The 17,748-nt window shown below is 40.8% G+C and overlaps 1 protein-coding gene across 2 annotated transcripts in view; it reads right to left on the bottom strand.

The window, feature by feature from the left end:
- The window catches only part of LOC148848970 (Tetrapyrrole (Corrin/Porphyrin) Methylase), a 69,866-nt gene extending 52,815 nt beyond the window's left edge, over positions 1-17,051 (bottom strand). For both annotated transcript variants that reach the window (XM_088950989.1, XM_088950988.1), the window contains exons 1-5: positions 15,466-17,051; positions 15,191-15,339; positions 14,343-14,508; positions 14,017-14,141; positions 12,728-12,957 (exon numbers count right to left, since the gene is read on the bottom strand). In XM_088950989.1, the coding sequence (XP_088807115.1) occupies positions 12,728-12,957; positions 14,017-14,141; positions 14,343-14,492 (505 nt within the window). In that variant the 5' untranslated portion in view covers positions 14,493-14,508; positions 15,191-15,339; positions 15,466-17,051. The remainder of the gene's footprint in view (positions 1-12,727; positions 12,958-14,016; positions 14,142-14,342; positions 14,509-15,190; positions 15,340-15,465) is intronic.
- Between the last annotated feature and the right edge of the window lie 697 nt (positions 17,052-17,748).

Here is a 17,748-nt window from a genome sequence, read left to right as displayed (position 1 = left end):
TTTGATCAAAAAATTACAAGGTTACATGGGACCCCAAAAGCTATTATCTCTGATAGGAACCCAGCCTTCCTCAACAAATTTTGTAGGGAATACTTTAAATTGCAAGGAGTCAAGCACAACACCTCTACCAGCTACCATCCTCAATCAGATGGCCAAACAGAGGTTGTCAATCGTTGCATTGAGACTTACAGTGCTTTGCAAGTGATAGGCCCCACCAATGGACTCAATGGTTACCATGGGCCGAATTCTGGTACAACTCATCATTTCATGTTTTAGTCAGCACAACACCATTCAAAGTCCTCTATGGGAGAGAACCACCAGTTATTTTACCATATGAGAAGGGGTCCTCAGCTAATACAGCTATGACAAGTGCCTCACTCAACAGAATGAAGTTCTAAGAGAAATCAAAGCCCACTTGGCACATGCTCAAGAATAAATGAAGCAACACTATGACAGAAAACATAGGCCATTGGAATGAAGTCAGTGACATGACCTACCTTAGATTACAGCCCTATAGACAATTCTCGGTAGCTACAAGGCCTTACCACAAGTTGGCTCCTCGATATTATGGACCTTTCAGAGTGGTGCAGCATATCGGACCTCTAGCATATAAACTAGAATTGCCACCATCCTCTAAGATACACCCAGTCTTCCACGTTTCATATCTAAAGAAAGCACTGGGCCAAAATCAACTACCATGCACCACTTTACCAGACTTCACAGAAGAAGGCTGCATCGACTTAAACTTAAGGAAATACTTGCATACAGATGGGTAAAATCTGGTCAGTCATTCTCTAGAGATGCTCTAGTCAGCTGGATTGGACTCTCCACAGAAGAAGTAACTTGGGAACCTTGTGATGACCTGGCTTTTCAATTTCCACAACTGGGTCTCAAGGATGAGGACCATCTCAAGGAGGGGGGAGCTGTTAGGGACTTGGAGAACCAAGATAATAAGCTGAAGGTATATTCTAGAAGGAAGAGGAAGAAACCAACTCAGTCACAAGGACAGGTAAACAAAACTAATCAAGAATCAAGATTCAGTTTAAGTGTAACAGATCAAGAAGCCAAGTGTCAAACAATTATGGTTAGTTGACAATTACAAATCGATGAACAATATAAAAGGAAGCTCCGTAATCTGAGAAGGAACATTTGAAACTTACTGAATTCTTCCCCCCCCCCCCCCTCTCTCTCTCTCCCTCCCTCCCTCCCTCCCTCCCATGGTTTAGTTGGAACTATAAGTCCATGCTGATATTCTCCCAGGTTTTAGTTGGAACTAGAAGAAGTTGGTGAAGGCCAGCATTGGCCAGTCCACCCTTCTTAGTCTGACAGATCCTGCAGTGCTTGAGAAAGCTCTCCACATCTCGCTTAAGCTTGGACCAATAACACTGCCCTGCAATGAGGGCATAGGTTTTGTCTTTGCCAAAGTGGCCTTCACTGTGTAGCTCCTGCAAAATCAATAATCTCCAAGAACAATCGGAGTCCGGGGACACAAATCCAACTGTCCTTAAGCAAAACCACCATGGAGGTGACAACCAGTATGTTCTCCAATAGAAGTAAATTGAAAAATGGAAGAAAAACTTGTTGTCATCTATACACATTCCTGAAGTAATCAAAGCCAAATACCTTGGTCTACAACATCACAATGAGAGATATCAACTACTTTGTTCTGCTCTCTGGCATTATACTTCAAGGAGAAAGTGAACTCTTGGATGTAGCTAGTCCACTTAGCATGTCTCACATTGAGGTGGCTTTGAGAGTGAAGGTGTTTGAGGACCTTGTGGTCTAAATAGATGACAAACTCAACAGAGGTTAGTGTCTCAAAGTAAACAATGACAAACTTCCTTAAAAAAGGTTGCAGCAACTAAGTCGTCACCCTCATAAGGTAGATGGTGAGTTGGACAACCCAAATGGCATGGCTAACCACTTGTACAAGCCTTCATGGATTTTAAAGGTTGTTTTCCACTCATCATTTAGCCTGATGTGAATCTAATGATATCCTCTCTTCAGGTGTATCTTAGTGAATATTGTAGCATGACTAAGTTGGTCCAGCATCTCCTCCACCCGAGGTATGGGAAAATGGTACTTTATAGTGATCTTGTTGATGGTGTGACCATCTACACACATTTGGCAAGAGCTATCCTTCTTGGGAACAAGTAGGGCAAGGACACCACAAGGACTTAGGTTGGGCTGCACGTGTCATTTCTAGAGCAAGTCATTTGCTTGTCTCTGTAATTCAGCATGCTCTTTGGGGCTGAGCCTATAGTGCAGTCTATTTTGTAGAAGGCCCCTGGAATGAGGTCAATTTGGTGTTGGATGTCTCCAAGTGTGGGAAGACCATTAGGCAGATAGTTGGTTTGTCCTTTCAAGTTGGACTCGTGACGAGAGCCAACACCAATCCCTCAACCTCGCTCTCAAACTCTTTATGAGACATCAAAGTGAAGGCGATCCCAAACATCTTTTGTTGCTTACATTGGGGCCTTGCTAGTTTGAGCACGAACTTGAATCCATTCTTGACAAGGCTATGTGTTATTCCTTCCATCATTAATGACACTTCTGACATATTGCCATGGTCTACCTAGGAGAAGGTGGCAAGTATCCACCTATATGACATCGCACCAAACCTCATTAGTATAGGACTTACCCATGGCAAAATTGATGAGACAGTGCTTAGTGACTTTCACTTCAGCACCTCACTTGAGCAGTAGTAGAGAGATTAGGAATGAAGATGTGCACTGATGGATAGCCAAAGCTTTCGAACTACTTCCTCTGATACCACGTTCTCACAGCTTCCACCATCTATCAAAACACTAGAAACCTTGCCACCAATGAAACAAGTAGAATGGAAGATGTTGGCGTGGAGTCAATCTTCAGCTTTTTGAGGTGAGTAGGCTTCTACACACAACCAGTGTCTCGCCCTTAAGGTTGTCATCAACAAACTCAACATTCTCCTCTGCTTCAGACGAACGATTGTCATGCTAAGGCTTTGCATTATCATACATCACCCACTTCAACTTGCAATAGTTGGTTGTGTGTCCAACCATATTGCAACAAAAATATCGGACACTCTTCTATGAGTCAAGCCTCGCTAGGGCCTTTGTTGAAGAAGCACCTCGAGTGGTAGGGCTCAAAATAGTAGGCTTACTGCTTTGTGAATGTTGAAGGGCGAAGGTTTTAAGGGTTCACTAGGACCACAGTTTTTCCACTCTTGACGCTACTTGTTGGGCATAAAAAATGGAATAGTTGTGTTAGGCCACCAGCAGTTGTTGCCTTAGGACCAGTTTCAACTCTTCAATATATTGGGCGATAGTAATTTCCTTGGGTTCTTGTAGGCTCACCTGAGCTAGTAGGGATTGAAACTAAAAGGTGTATGTACCCATCCACAACCTTGGCCCCTTGTCACACGGAGTGGATCTGCATGAAAAAGGCTCTAATAATAGTCTAGGGGAAGGAACTCTCTTTGTAGTTTGGCCTGCATGGCCTCCCAGGTTCGGATCTTGGGTTTGCCTTGCTAGCGACGAGTCTGGCAAAGGTTGTCCAACCAAGCAAGAGCTTGGGCTTGCAATTTAAGGGCTACGAAGGGTACCTTATTGTCCTTAAGTTGAAAAACAGCCCTAGAAGTATGGGACTATGCAAGAAAACCAGAAAAACAAACAAGAGAAGATTAGAGAATGAGAGAGAGAGAGAGTTGTGGCAAGGAGGGTTAGAGAATGAGAGGTTCGAACTAAACCTCCCTCTAACACTCTAATACACTTTTATTAAGTTAATCTTTGAGTAATTACAAGAGACGTCCTTGGTTGGACAAGAAATTACAAAAAAAAGAGCATAGAAGAGTATGGGCCCAGAATAAGGCCCATTACAGAGATGAACATAAAGATAACATAGAGTAACAGCCTATGGGCCATTCGGCCCATCTTCTCTACACTCCCCCTCAAGCTGAGCATAGATGTTAATCATGCCCAGTTTGCCAGTGTCATGCTGAATCCTTGCCTTGGGAATACCCTTGGTGAGAAAATCTGCCAATTGTCCTTCAAAAGTAATGAATGGAAGACACACTTCACCCGAAGAGACTCTTTCTCGAATAAAGTGTCTATCAACCTCAATATGTTTAGTTCTATCATGTTGTACGGGGTTGTGGGCAATGTTGATGACAGCCTGATTATCACAGTACAACATCATTGGCTTGTCATAATCAATCATGAGTTCTTCCATCAATGACCTTAGCCACAACAGTTCGGAGACTCCATGTGCCATGGCCCTATATTCTGCTTTTGCTGAGGATCGGGCCACAACTAATTGTTTCTTACTCCTCCAAGAGACAACATTACCAGCCACCAGACTGCAATACCCTAAAATAGATCTTCTGTCATCAATATTTCCAGCCCAATCAGCATCAGTATAGGCTTCAAGTTTCAGATGTCCATGCTCAGTAAACAGAATCCCTTTTCCTGGAGAGCCTTTCAAATAACACAAAACTCGTTCTGCAGCTGCCATATGAGTATCTCGAGGGACATGCATGTACTGGCTAATACAACTAACAGCATATACAATATCTGGCCAAGTCATGCAGGTACAAGAGCTTCCAAGAAGTCTCTAAAAAACCCCTTTGTCTTCCAACAATGTCCCATCTGAAGTAGAAAGTTTGTGACTCATATCAATAGGAGTTGCAGCTGGTCTAGCACCCATCTTCCCAGTTTCAGAGAGCAAGTCAATGACATACTTCCTTTGGGAAATAAGAATCTCATCCTTGGATGTAGCAACTTCTATGCCAAGGAAGTATCTCAACTCCCCCAAATCCTTAATCTCAAATTTTGTACGAAGGAAATACTTAAGAACACGAATTCCTGAGGCATCATTACCAGTCACAACAATGTCATCAACAAACACAATGAGATATACTGCCAGAGATTCACTTCTCTTCACAATAAGGGTATGATCTGACTGTGTTTGAGTGTAGCCAAATTTAACAAGTGTTGTTCTAAATTTCTCAAACCATGCTCTAGGAGACTGTTTGAGGCCATAAAGAGATTTCTTCAATTTGCATACTTTTCCCTACATATCACTTTCATACATTCCTGGAGGTAGAGACATATAGACCTCCTCATGTAAGTCACCATTCAGAAACGCATTCTTTACATCCAACTGATAAAGGGGCCAATCAAAGTGAACTGCTAAAGATAAGAGAACCCTCACAGATGTCATCTTAGCAACAGGAGAAAAGGTCTCCAAGTAATCAATCCCATACGTCTGTGTGTAGCCTTTGGCAACCAGTCTGGCCTTATACCTCTCAATAGTCCCACCAGCCAGGTATTTAATGGTAAAGACCCACTTGCAACCAACCGGATCCTTCCCTTCAGGCAAATCCACCACTTCCCAAGTATCATTTTTGTGTAGGGCATCCATTTCAGATTTCATGGCATCTCTCCATTTTGGAATCTCAAGAGCTTCTAACACAGATCTAGGAATAGGGTTAGAAGCAACTAAAGATAGGCAAAGTATGAAGGAGAAAGTAGGTCATAAGAAAGGTGTTTGAAAATGCAGTGTGCAGTGCACTTCCGTTTTCCTTTCCTAACAGCAATAGGAACATCAAGATCCAAGAAAGATGGTTCCAAAGAGATTAAAACAACACTTGTTGTCTCATCTGTGATTGGAAGTGTATGAGGCTCATCTGCTGTAAGGGAAACAACCTGCTCATTCCTGGACCTTTGCCTTTGATACACCTTGGGATTGTGGGTAGGATGAAGAGGTAAAGAGATAGGAGCACTAGGACAAGAAGAATGAAGTGACTGGTCCTCCCTTGATTCATTTGGTGAGGACACAGGCTCATCAAGAGACTCAATTGAGACAGGGAGAGGAAGAGCAAACACTTGTGACAAACTCTCCCCCTGTTGACAATGTCCTTCCTGAGAGGGCCCATAAAAATGAGAAAGTTCATCAAAGGTAACATCCATTGAGACATATCGAGTGTCAGTCTTTGGATCAAAACAACAATAACCCTTTTGTGTGGGGGAATAACCAAGGAATATGCATTTGTGGGTTTTTGATTCAAACTTATATCTCTGGGCACTTGGAATGTGAACATAACAGGTGCAGCCAAACACACGAAGAGGAATCGGGAAGAGATCATTGTCTGGATGAAGAAGACTGAAGGGTGATTTAAACCCTAAAACCCTGGATGGCATACTGTTTATGAGATAGGTAGCAGTGAAAACAGCATCACCCCAAAATCTTGTGGGAACATGTGAGGCAAACAAAAGGCTCCTTGCAACTTCAACAATATGCCTATTTTTTCTTTCAACAACTCCATTTTTTTCAAGGGTTCTAACACAGGAACTTTGATGAACAACTCTCATGTCACAGAAATACAAGGATAAACTCTTCTCAAAATACTCTTTTGCATTGTTAGATCTGAAAATCTTGATTCAGGTATCAAACTGAGTTAAAACAAATTCATGAAATTGCCTCACAAGTCTTGGAACTTCTTCACGAGATTTCATTAGGTATATCCAAGTGAATCTAGAAAATTCATCAATAAACAAGATGAAATATCTGTAGTCCCCCATAGAAGATAAGTGGTAAGGCCCCCACACATCAAAGTGCACAATATTAAAAGGAAAAGATGATCTTTTATTGCTCAAAGGGTAATTGTTTCTACAATGCTTTGATAACTGACAAGACTCACAATTAAGACTGGACACACTGACTCCCTTAAACAGTTCAGGAAATAGATGACTTAAAGCATAAAAAGGCAAATAACCCAAACGATAATGACTCAACATGATTCAACTAACAGACTCTGACAAGGTAGATCCAAAGGCAGCATTCTTAGGATTATCAAGGCATTGTCCAGGAGTGTCAAGCAAGTATATTCCATTCGCTTCATGGCCACTCCCAATCACCTTCCGAGACTCCAGATCCTAAAAAACACAGTGAGAAGGAAAAAATGTTACACAACAATTCAATGACTTGGTTAAGCTACTTACAGATAACAAATTGGTAATTTAATCTAGGTACATAAAGGGTGGAGGATAGGAGTAAGGAGTCCGTAGCCTTAACAGTTCCCTTGCCAGAAATAGAGACAAGAGAGCCATTGGCTAAGGTGATTTTGTCACGACCAGGAGCAAATCATATGAAACAAACAAAGTGGAAAGATTGATCATGTGATCAGAAGCACCTGAGTCTATGATCCAAGGGGTCTTAGGATTACCTAAGGTGGTTTCATGGTTAGCAGAAGCTCTTATACCTGAGTGAGCAAATGCAGTGGTGGCTGAATTTCCTAAAGGGTTGGATGATGAAGTCACTCCTTAAAGATGGTTGATCATGTTTCCAAACTTTTCATACTCAACTTTCATGGTTGCCAACTGTGCATAGGCAGACTCAATTTCAGCATCTGTACCCGTGGCTGCATTTGCACTCCCTGTCTTCCTACTATCATTTTTCTTCTGGAATCGAACAGGAACAAGTCCGGAATGTAAATTCCAACACCTGTCCTTGGTGTGCATCGGCTTCTTGCAATATTCACAAACCTCCTTCTTTCCAGTGCCACTGGGAGCCCCTATAACTCCTTTGAGTTTAACCCCGATATTTGCAAATGCATTAGTGCCAACTCCTTGAACCTGTACCTGTCTTCTGCTTTCTTCACTGTTGGCTAAAGCATATGCCTGAGATAGTGAGACACTTTCCTTGGACAGAATATTTTGTTTTGTGATGTCATATTCAGGGTTTAACCTAGTTAGGAACTCAAAAACCATGTTCCTTTCAACTAATTTCTTGTAGGTTTCTGCATCATTGGGAGTATCCCATGTCACAGCCTCTATCAGATCAATTTCTTGCCACAGAGATTTCAAGGTTGAGAAATATGCCGCAAGGGATTTCTCCCCCGGTCTTAGATTATTCACATCACTCTTTAGTTTATAGGCTCTGGCTACATCCAGTTTTTGGGAGTAGGTTTCTGCAACACTATCCCAGATTTCCCTAGCCGAGTTCATCCAGAGATAATGTTGACTAATCTATGGCTGCATTGAATTCATGAACCACCCAATCACGGTGTAATTCTCTTGCACCCATTTCTCATAAGAGGGATCATCCTCTGGGGGAGCTTTCTTGCTCCCAGAGATAAAACCCTCACTTTCCTCTACTACAAATATGAAATTTTACGGATTGTGACCAGGCCAAATAGTTGGTTCCATCCAGTTTAACTGTGGTTATAGCCAACAAAGAATCAATTGTGGTTCCCAAGGTATGTCCATATTCAGCAGTACTCTTGCTCTCAATATCTGAGAAGTCCATTATGTAAAAACTTCAATTAGGGTTTCGGCAAGCCTCCACTAGTGTACTGATTTTGAAGAACTCAGATTGAATTGAATCAGCAACAAACACAGCAACTCACAAACTCAGTTCAGACCTGACAATCGTGAGAGCCAAGTTCAGTGGCAGCACTTTCAAGAAGAAGAGGGCCTGATTCAGCCTTCAAGAAACAATCAACAGACCTCCAAACACTAGGTATTCTTGGTTCCCAACAATAATTTCCCAAAGATAGCAAAAATACAGTCCACAGTACTCAAAAGGCCTTTTTACAAACACTATGTATGCAGCAGTCAACACTCCACTATTAACAAGCAGGAATCACTTCAAGAACACTCTGTATAGGTCCAAGAAGTAGCTGAACTGAAGTAGAGACTCGTACCATTGAGTCTAAACAAGTTTCGACCACTTGGCAATCCAACAAGATAAGAAGATAACCCAGAAATCTCTGAGTTAAATCAGTCCAGCAACAGCCGAACAGTAGAGCAGATATAGAGGGGTTTCGAGTACTTTAACAGCTCCCCAAATCAGAAAAAATAACCCAGCAATAATTCAGCAATAACTGAAGCAACTTACAGTTGTATGAATCTCTGATTTGAGCTTCAAATCAGGCCGAACAATCTATCTCTCTGATTCTTCCTGGTCACCGAACTATTCTCCAAGCGAATAGAGTCTTGGGCACCCTCCAATGACCTCCAAGAGTCAGGCAAATGAGTCTAAATTTCCAGCCCTAGAACACCCTCATGCAGTTGGCTGGACTATAACCACATGAGAGCCACGCCAAGCTCAAGCCTGCTCTAATACCAAGTTGAAAAACAGCCCTAGAAGTATGAGACTGTGCAAAAAAACCAAAAAAACAAACAAGAGAAGATTAGAGAATGAGAGAGAGAGAGAGAGCTGCAGCAAGGAGGGTTAGAGAATGAGAGGTTCGAACTAAACCTCCCTCTAACACTCTAATACACTTTTATTAAGTTAATATTTGAGTAATTACAAGAGAGGTCCTTGGTTGGACAAGAAATTACAAAAAAAAAGAGCATAGAAGAGTATGGGCCCAGAATAAGGCCCATTACAGAGAAGAACATAAAGATAACATAGAGTAACAGCCTATGGGCCATTCGGCCCATCTTCTCTACAGGAACCATCTTGTGGTCAAAAATTCTCCATGCTACTCAACTAGTCAACAAAACCTTTTGGGTGAATAGTGCTTGCAAATTCGACAATTTCACACTTGATACCACCACCCCAATTACATGGGAGGGGCCATTCTTCCATTGCATGATGTCAATGACGATAGGATCCACATTCAGGTGACTCCCAAGAGGAAGCCACCAAGGTTGCCTCGAACTCCATGTCGAGTCGGCGGGGTGAAAGGGATAGATAGATAGATGAGTATTCCAGGAGATTCTCCTACCTCGACGCCCAACGATCAAGTTTTTAAGTTCTTGGACCTGAGCAGAGATCTACTCTATAGGTTTGTTTGTGTTGGTGATGCATTCCTCTAAGTCTTGCATTGAGGGAGCAGGTCTCTACAAACCTTGAACTGAACTCGCCTTAGTGTGGTGTCCTCCACATCCAAAAGTAATTCTAGCATTAATACTAGATGGTGCAACCAGTAGTCCTTAAGCAGAGTCATCTCACAAAAGAAAATCGATGGGACAACAAAGGCATTGTAATAATAGGTACTGTCATAGTGCAAACACCCTTGAACACTCGCATCCCATAAAATTAATGCCTCTAGAATCAACAAGGATGTTGACAGATGTAGGGTCCCATCTGAATGAGCAGTTCATGTTGGTTGCTCAAGCCTTTGCTTCCCTTATCAAGTGTTAATGGAGCTAACGGCGTTTTTCCTTTGAGGATTGGCCATTCAATAACTGCCTAGCAGTCTCATACAACAACCAGTGTAATCCAGACCAAAGAACAAGACAATTTTAACCCCTGCAAGAGGACAAGCAGTTGAGCCCTCAAGGAAGTTCCTTCAGCTGCTGGATTTGAATAGCTAAGAATGACACTTCCTGAGTCTTTTGGCAGTCAGTGCCTCATGCAGTAATGTGGGGCGTTTGGGATGAAAGAAACACCCGTATCTTTGACAATAAAAACAGAACCTTGGAGGAGTTAATCTCAGATATTACCTATCTTTGCATCCTTTGGTCGGTGAATTCAGATCTATTTAAAGGACTTTCAGTCAATGATATTATCAGAAATATTCACCCCTTTCTGTTTCTGCCTCATCCTCAGCAAACTCCCTTGAGGCATCCCATTTCCATCAGTGAAGGTGTGATAACCCTTAATTTTGACGGTTGTGCCTTAGGCAATCCGGGCTTTGCAGGTATTGGTGGTACAGTAAGGGACGAAAGGGGCAATATCTGCTGGACTTTTAGTGGCCCAATCAGTTGGGCCGACTCCACAAAGGCTGAAGTGATGGCTGCTTTAAGAATTTGGCTATACAGAATTTGATCATTGCAGGTGATTCAGCAAATACAATAAAATGGTTAAGAGACAAAAAAGGGGCCCTTGGAGACTTTATCACTATCTGACTGAAGCTTGGGATTCTTTGGATGGATTGAATGTTAACTTAGTATGGATTCCTAGGGAATACAATCATACTGCAGATGGCCTAGCTAAACTTGGTGTGTATTTGGAGCATCTGTATAGCGACAAGCTTCCTCCTTTGTATCTTGCAGGGGTCCCCCCCCCCTGTTTTGTATATCTCCACTTGTTCCCCCCCCCCCCCTTTTTTCTCAATAAATCTTGGTTAAATTTTCTCAAAAAAAAAAAAAAAGAATGAAACTTCCTGCCTGATTTCTAAAAACACTACCAACCCCGAGAAAGCCTCGTTTACCAAGAAAGCACACATCAAAATTCAGCTTTATTCTTCCCAAATACAATTCACTCCTAGCAAACCCACCCATGGCTGTATCTACAATATCTTTGTGAACCTTGGGATCTATATCTCAATGAGATCTTTACTGTGGAAGCCAAGGGTCTGACCTGCTTCATGTGGTGTAGCAGAATCCATGGACTGTCATTGTTATTATGCCTTCTCAAAGCCAAGCAAGTAAATCAACCTGAGACCCTAAAGAAACATTCAGATCTCTGCCACAATAAATATCTACAACTTATTATATAATATATGCATATGCATACAAAAACATATAGTCCACATGGATATTTATGCACATATTAAAATGCACTCTGGAAGCCAAGATTCTTGCCTTGTTGATGTGGTATCATAGAATGCATGACCCTTTCCTGTTACACATTCAGCCCACAACTAAGGGTGTTCATTATACGGTTCAAACTGTGGTTTGGTTCGGTTTATACCTATAAACGGTTTGGTCTGGTTTGAGAATTTTCTAATTTGCAGTTTGCGGTTTTGGTTTGGTTTATTGAATTTTATAAATCGAACCAAACCGTAAATAATAAACCGAAATTATATATATAATATCAATATATGATATATAAATATTATATATAATATATCTAAATGGAATACATAGAATTATAAATATATATTGAACTCTTTATTTTTATAATAAAATAATAAATAAAAGTTTTAAGTTTTAATTTTCAGGGGAGCTATTTGGGCTTTCTAATTGGGTTAAGCCCAAAAGAATCATAGAATGGTCCAAAGTCCCCAAACCATAATAAAACGGTTTGGTTTGTTTTGGTTTCCATACCAAAATGGTTTGGTTCAGTTTAAAAATTTCTCAAACCATAATTTACCGGTTTAGTCTGAGATCTTCTCCAAACCGCACCGAACCAGACCGTGAAGACCCCTACCCACAACTACCTGGGCCCCCCTTCACATCCCCCATGAAGTCAAACAAGAAAACCAACTTGTAATTTGGCACCTTTTCAGGGGTTCAATATATCACCTAATAGATATACAATATTTATTTTGCATGGTCCAAAGCCCCATATCCATGTCAAAATGTGACATCCATGCCTGTGCCCATAGATCATAGATATTTCTTTCTACAAAATCCATGCATCCTGATTGAACTTTGGTGACCAGGCTATATATAGAGCTTTTCGGAGTCTTCCCATTTTCTAACATAACTGTAAATTATGCAAGGTGTCATCCAGCTGGTTGGTGAGGTCTCCTGCTGGTTGTAGTGGAGGCTTGGGATCAAATCCCACCTGCACCTGGGTTGGGGGGGATATGGGATGGGGGATGGGCTACCCCCCGTTGTGTAACCCTTCAAAAGAAATCAAAAAACAAAAACATAACTAGAAATTATGACTTTATGGAAAAAAAAAAACAAAATAAGAAAAAATGATAGATTCAAATACCAAAAATTATCCATTGGATGTAAGATAAATGTACTAGAAACTATACAGCCAGTAGTTGTTCATGCTTCAGAGAACAATCCAAAAGCCATAGGGTAATCAGTAGATTTAAACAGTGTTGTAAGAACCTGACCTAACAAGCAGAGAGTATGCAAACCAAGCTCACGGTTTCTCTGGATCTTCTCATAGAAACTATCTGGCCTCCAATTTTCAGTAAAGAATGGTATGGATACTGTTTCACCATAGCGGTAGAGCTGCAAACCACAGACTCCAACTGCATTCATTACAGATGCATTGTGTATCACCTTGACTACTACTCCCAATTTCCTTGCCCGCATAACCAAATCGGTATGTGTAGTGGCTCTGGTTTCAAAATTAGAAAATCAAAAACAAGATAGCAACCGAACTAAAATGGAAAAAAGAGAGGTCAAGTAAAAGAGATATTATATGAACTACGGAAAGAATTTAAATTTTTTTCTAGGTTAGGACCCACAATAATAAAAGCATAATTTTCAGATAAAACTGATCTTGTAGCAGTACCATACAGAACAGGCCAGAGGAAAAGTGAGGTATCACATCACCCCACAAAAAAGCAGTTTTACAGCCCTTTCTTTTGGTAGTTAATACCAAGAATTAATCCATAGATCCTGGTACAAAATGGTTACAATCCTCTATGTCATGCATAAACACTTCAAACAAGGTTTCAACCAATACCAGACCCTTGACCTTGAAATGCAAAAGGGAAAAAATGACATAGATGATAAATGAGCTGTGACCCTGCAGTACTTGAGTACTGGAGCTTTTCCAAACATGTTATGTTAGAAGATGAAATTTTTCTCCAACCATTTCCTTTAAAACTAGATAATCCTGACAGTTTAACCAATAATCAAGTTCTATTCTATAATTTTGTGTGTTATACTAGCTCATCTTTGTAACTAAGAATTCAGAAAACTAAAGGCCATGTTAACAATATGGAAGCCATTTATATTAGATTATTTAATTTATCATTCCTCTGTATTAGAATACATAAATCCATCATTTTTTCGGTATACATAAATATACCATATGAGATGGTAACATTACAGGAACCCCAACAAAAATTATGAGATTATTTCTTCAAGTCCTGAATAGGACTTCATTGCTATTTATATCAACAGCCCTGTAGAGAATTCATTCCATATGATTTCTTTATGCTTTAAAATGCTGATGGAAACTTCAATGGGATAATTCATTCCATATAGTTCCTCCCAACTAATGACAATAAATTCATTAAGGATGACCATTGAATTGATCATCAATGGGAAGATGCCAAACAAGGTCTATAAAACCAAATACATTAGATTCTCAACACCTCTCACGGGTTATCCAAGTGCAGTCCAAATACATACAGAATTAATCAAAAGATAGAAAGAAAATCCTTACCCAAAAGGATCCCCAACAACCAGAAAGGCCACATTAGATTCTCGAGCTTCTAACAATATATAATCTGCCCGTTCCTCGACCATTTCTCTATCTGCAAGAATAATTTGCCTCCCATATAATTCTTCCTGCAAAACCCATGTCACCTTTTCAAATTTTTTATTACCCAAAAAAATAAAAAATGTGGAAGATAGAATTTCAAATGCCATCCAAACTTGAAGTCATGAACTGAAAAGATACATCCATCAGGACATATCAAGCAAGTTCTATAACATTTTGTATGCCATAATTAAGCAGGAGAAAAGAGAAGAAAAAAAAAAGAACTTTACCAGTGTAGAGAGACCATTTGAAGAGAGACCAAAAGAGAGAAGAGAAGTATAGGCCTCCATGAACACCTTATCACATTTCTTTACTGCTTCAAGGCCTCTAAGTGTGATGTCTCTCTCATCACCTAAACCCAGACCGATTATATACAGCATCTTCCTGTCTTACTCACTGTGTTCATGATAAAACAAAATTTAGAGTATTTAGAGTAATCCTTCCAAATAAAATAATAACAAAACACAACTTACCTAACTATATTTTTTGGTTAACTTGTTGATATATTCACACAGACACACTTGTCGAATGGTAAAACCCACATTAGGCCTGTGTGTGTGTGACTATATCAAGTTAACCAAATATTTCCAAGTTAAATGTATTGCTTCTCCAAACACCCTTCTATGTTTTGCCATTGTCTTTTATCTCGTTGTGATATTATTGTCGTACCATTCTGGTTGGATTTGAACTATTTTCTCGGATTTCTTTCTGATGTGAACTGTAATATTTTAAGCTACCAGCTATGGTGAAATAGAACCCAAATCCAAGGTTTCAACAATTAGCACCAAACAAATGACCCGACTTCTAGCGGTTAAGAGAAGAAGTGACGCAAAAATAGTTTTTCTAATTCAGGAAAAAAAAACTCTGGTTGCAAGTCTAGATGGTTGTGCTTAAATACACTTCTGAAGAAGATGCAGAAGTGGATGTACAGCCTAAACATTATATCAATAAACTCAAGAAATTGCCACTTCTGACTGAGGTCTGTCTCTGGAAGTAAGATAAGAAAGGAGGCGGAGCCTCCTTGTTTATACACTTTTTGAGAAGAAGGAAAGAGAAGGGAAGGAGGAAGGCATCTTACCTGAAGCTGATTCCCGGATTGCCAAACTTGATTCTTCTCCCACCTCGCCTGCGTTTTCGCTTCGCTTCGCCTCGCCTCGCAGTCTTCTAAAAGACAATGGGTGGCCCCACACAGACAGCCCTCATGCGATGGTGGCGTTCGGACTTTACCTACTTTGAGGAGTAATTGAGTAAGAAGAATAGAATTGACCAAAAATAGTAAGAATAGGAAAGTAATGAAAGGAACGAGTTGTTACACTTAAAAATTTTTTGAAGCTTAGGATAATTTGGCCCGACCTCGTAAGAGGGAAACACGTGGGTGTGATTCGGCATAAGTAATAATTCAACATAACCAGATTGGCACATGGACGTGACTCGGCTCAAGTGGCAGATCAGTTCGCTATAAAGCAACCTCGGGCACCCTGATACCCCAAATTAAAGTCACTCTGGTATCTGATTGCGACCAGGATAACGATATCAAGTCTGCTACAGATCGAACCCGGACAGAATGACCACTTCGGTCAAGACTACCTCGGGACAAGTATACATCGGCGCAAGGTCACACCAGGATCACCTCGGTCCAAAGGCACTTCAGCATTCATATCAGGGCAGATCTAAAGAGCACGAACTCAAGCAGCTTGCCACCAGGAGTACCTTACAGGCAGCTCGCCTCCCATTCAGACCGACCACAACATGGCAACCCTGAGAATCTCGCTACCGTGTTCCGCGTCTTACAAGATCGTACCTTGTAACGGCTATATTAGCTCACCCACTCCCCAGTTCAGACGGAAGCAGGCAACCTTACCGGTTGGTGGCATTTTACCTACTTAACACGCAAGCGGATCCCATCATAGCAAGGATCCAAGAACCACTCCACCAACCCACGGGGATTCCAGTATATAAAGACTTCATCCCCCGGGGCGAAGGTGTGTTTTTTATGCGTAATCTCAAATTCGCTATTATCATCTTTAAGTTCTCTACTATTAATATTGTGCTAACTTAGCCATCGGACCGTCCTCCCTGGGTAAGCCACCCCCGGATCTCTAACTCCACTCTTGCAGGTTACCCCAGTTCTCGTCGTTGTTGGTAGCCAAATAGTCTCCATTAGGGAGCAGTCGATTACGCCACATCACTTCATAAACAACATATTATGAAAACCATTCTAGAATCATAGAAAAGTTGGAGAGAGTGTACATATTGTTCATGCTATATGAAATTAAACATGAATATAAAGAAAAAATAAATTTGGGTATAAATTTTAGAAGATTGATCATGATTTTATCATAAAATTCTTGATTAATTAAGAATTGGATCATTCCAAAATGTTGGAAGAGAGAAGAGACTTCAGCTTCTACGGAATGTAAACAGAGGTCTGTTGAAAGCAAGACAAATTCCAGAGATATACTTCTTCAACAGATCGAAACGTATCTTCGGGGTTAACTGCAATGGTTTGCTCGGAGGTGGATAGGAACAGAGAATTGAAGGAACTGCTTCTTCTAACAGAGAAGTCGCCGAAGAGGGGAATGGGAGAAGAAAGTGTTGCTGTCTGTATTCGGTGTCTAAGGAAGAACGAAGATAAACAGTGTTTTTCCAGGTGATTTGAAAAGAAGAAGAAGAATGAAGAGGAGAAGAAGAGAGAGGGAGAAACGACGATGGAAGGAGGAGGAAAAACAAACTACCGTTGCAGCGGCGTCGGTGAGAGAATGAGAGAGAGCGGGTGAAGGGGAGAGAAGAAGGAAAGAAGAAGAAGAGGAGAGAAAGAAAGAGACTATTGAGAGAGAGAGACCGGTGAAGGGAGAGTTCTGTCGCCGATCTTCCGCCGTTGTCGCCTCTGTTCTTTACGAACGAGAAAGAAGGGGAACAGTCGATTAGTGTCTTCCTTCGAATTTTTCGGATTAGGACGAATGAAAACTTAGGTTGAATTAGAAACAGGGGCATTTTCGTAATTTTGGGTAACGGGGCATTTTGCTGATTTTTGGAAAATTGGGTCACACCGGGTCCAGCGGTTGAACCCGGGTTCTGGTCCATTGGTGGGTGGTTTCGGGTAAAAAAAGTGGAGGGTTGAGATGGCCGAAATGGAATCTTTTTAAATGAAAGGGTAAATAAGGGTATTTTGGCTAAAATTGGGCAAGGTGGGGTTTTCGGGCATTCTGTTAATCTAGGGCCTCGAAATATAATCTGGGTTAATCTGGGGCCTCGAAATATAATCTTTGTGTGATGAAGGGGTAAACAAAGGTTTTTTGGGTTGAAATTTTATAGGTGAGTGTTTGGAATTTGGGTCGAAATCCAAGGAATTTAGGTGAACGTTGGTTCGATGGAAGGTCAAATGGGGAAATCTGGGGTTGAAACTTTATGGTAGGTGTTTTGATGTATACAAAGTTTAATAGTGTGGTTTGATCGGTTCAGATGTGTCAAAATCAAGGGAAATTGGATTTGAGTGTTTAGGCTAATAAAAAAGATCGAAATGGAATCTTTGTTCGATGAAAGGGTAAACGAAGGAATTTTAAGTTAGAATTTCATGGGTAAGTACTTTGGGAGGTCCTGGGTCTAGTGGTTGTGTATGATCTAATGGTTGAGGTG

The sequence above is a fragment of the Nelumbo lutea genome, chromosome 6, assembly GCF_056320005.1.
Source record: "Nelumbo lutea isolate HS-2025 chromosome 6, American lotus-T2T, whole genome shotgun sequence".
Classification (NCBI taxonomy): domain Eukaryota; kingdom Viridiplantae; phylum Streptophyta; class Magnoliopsida; order Proteales; family Nelumbonaceae; genus Nelumbo; species Nelumbo lutea.
This window is presented reverse-complemented; position numbering and strand designations above follow the sequence as displayed.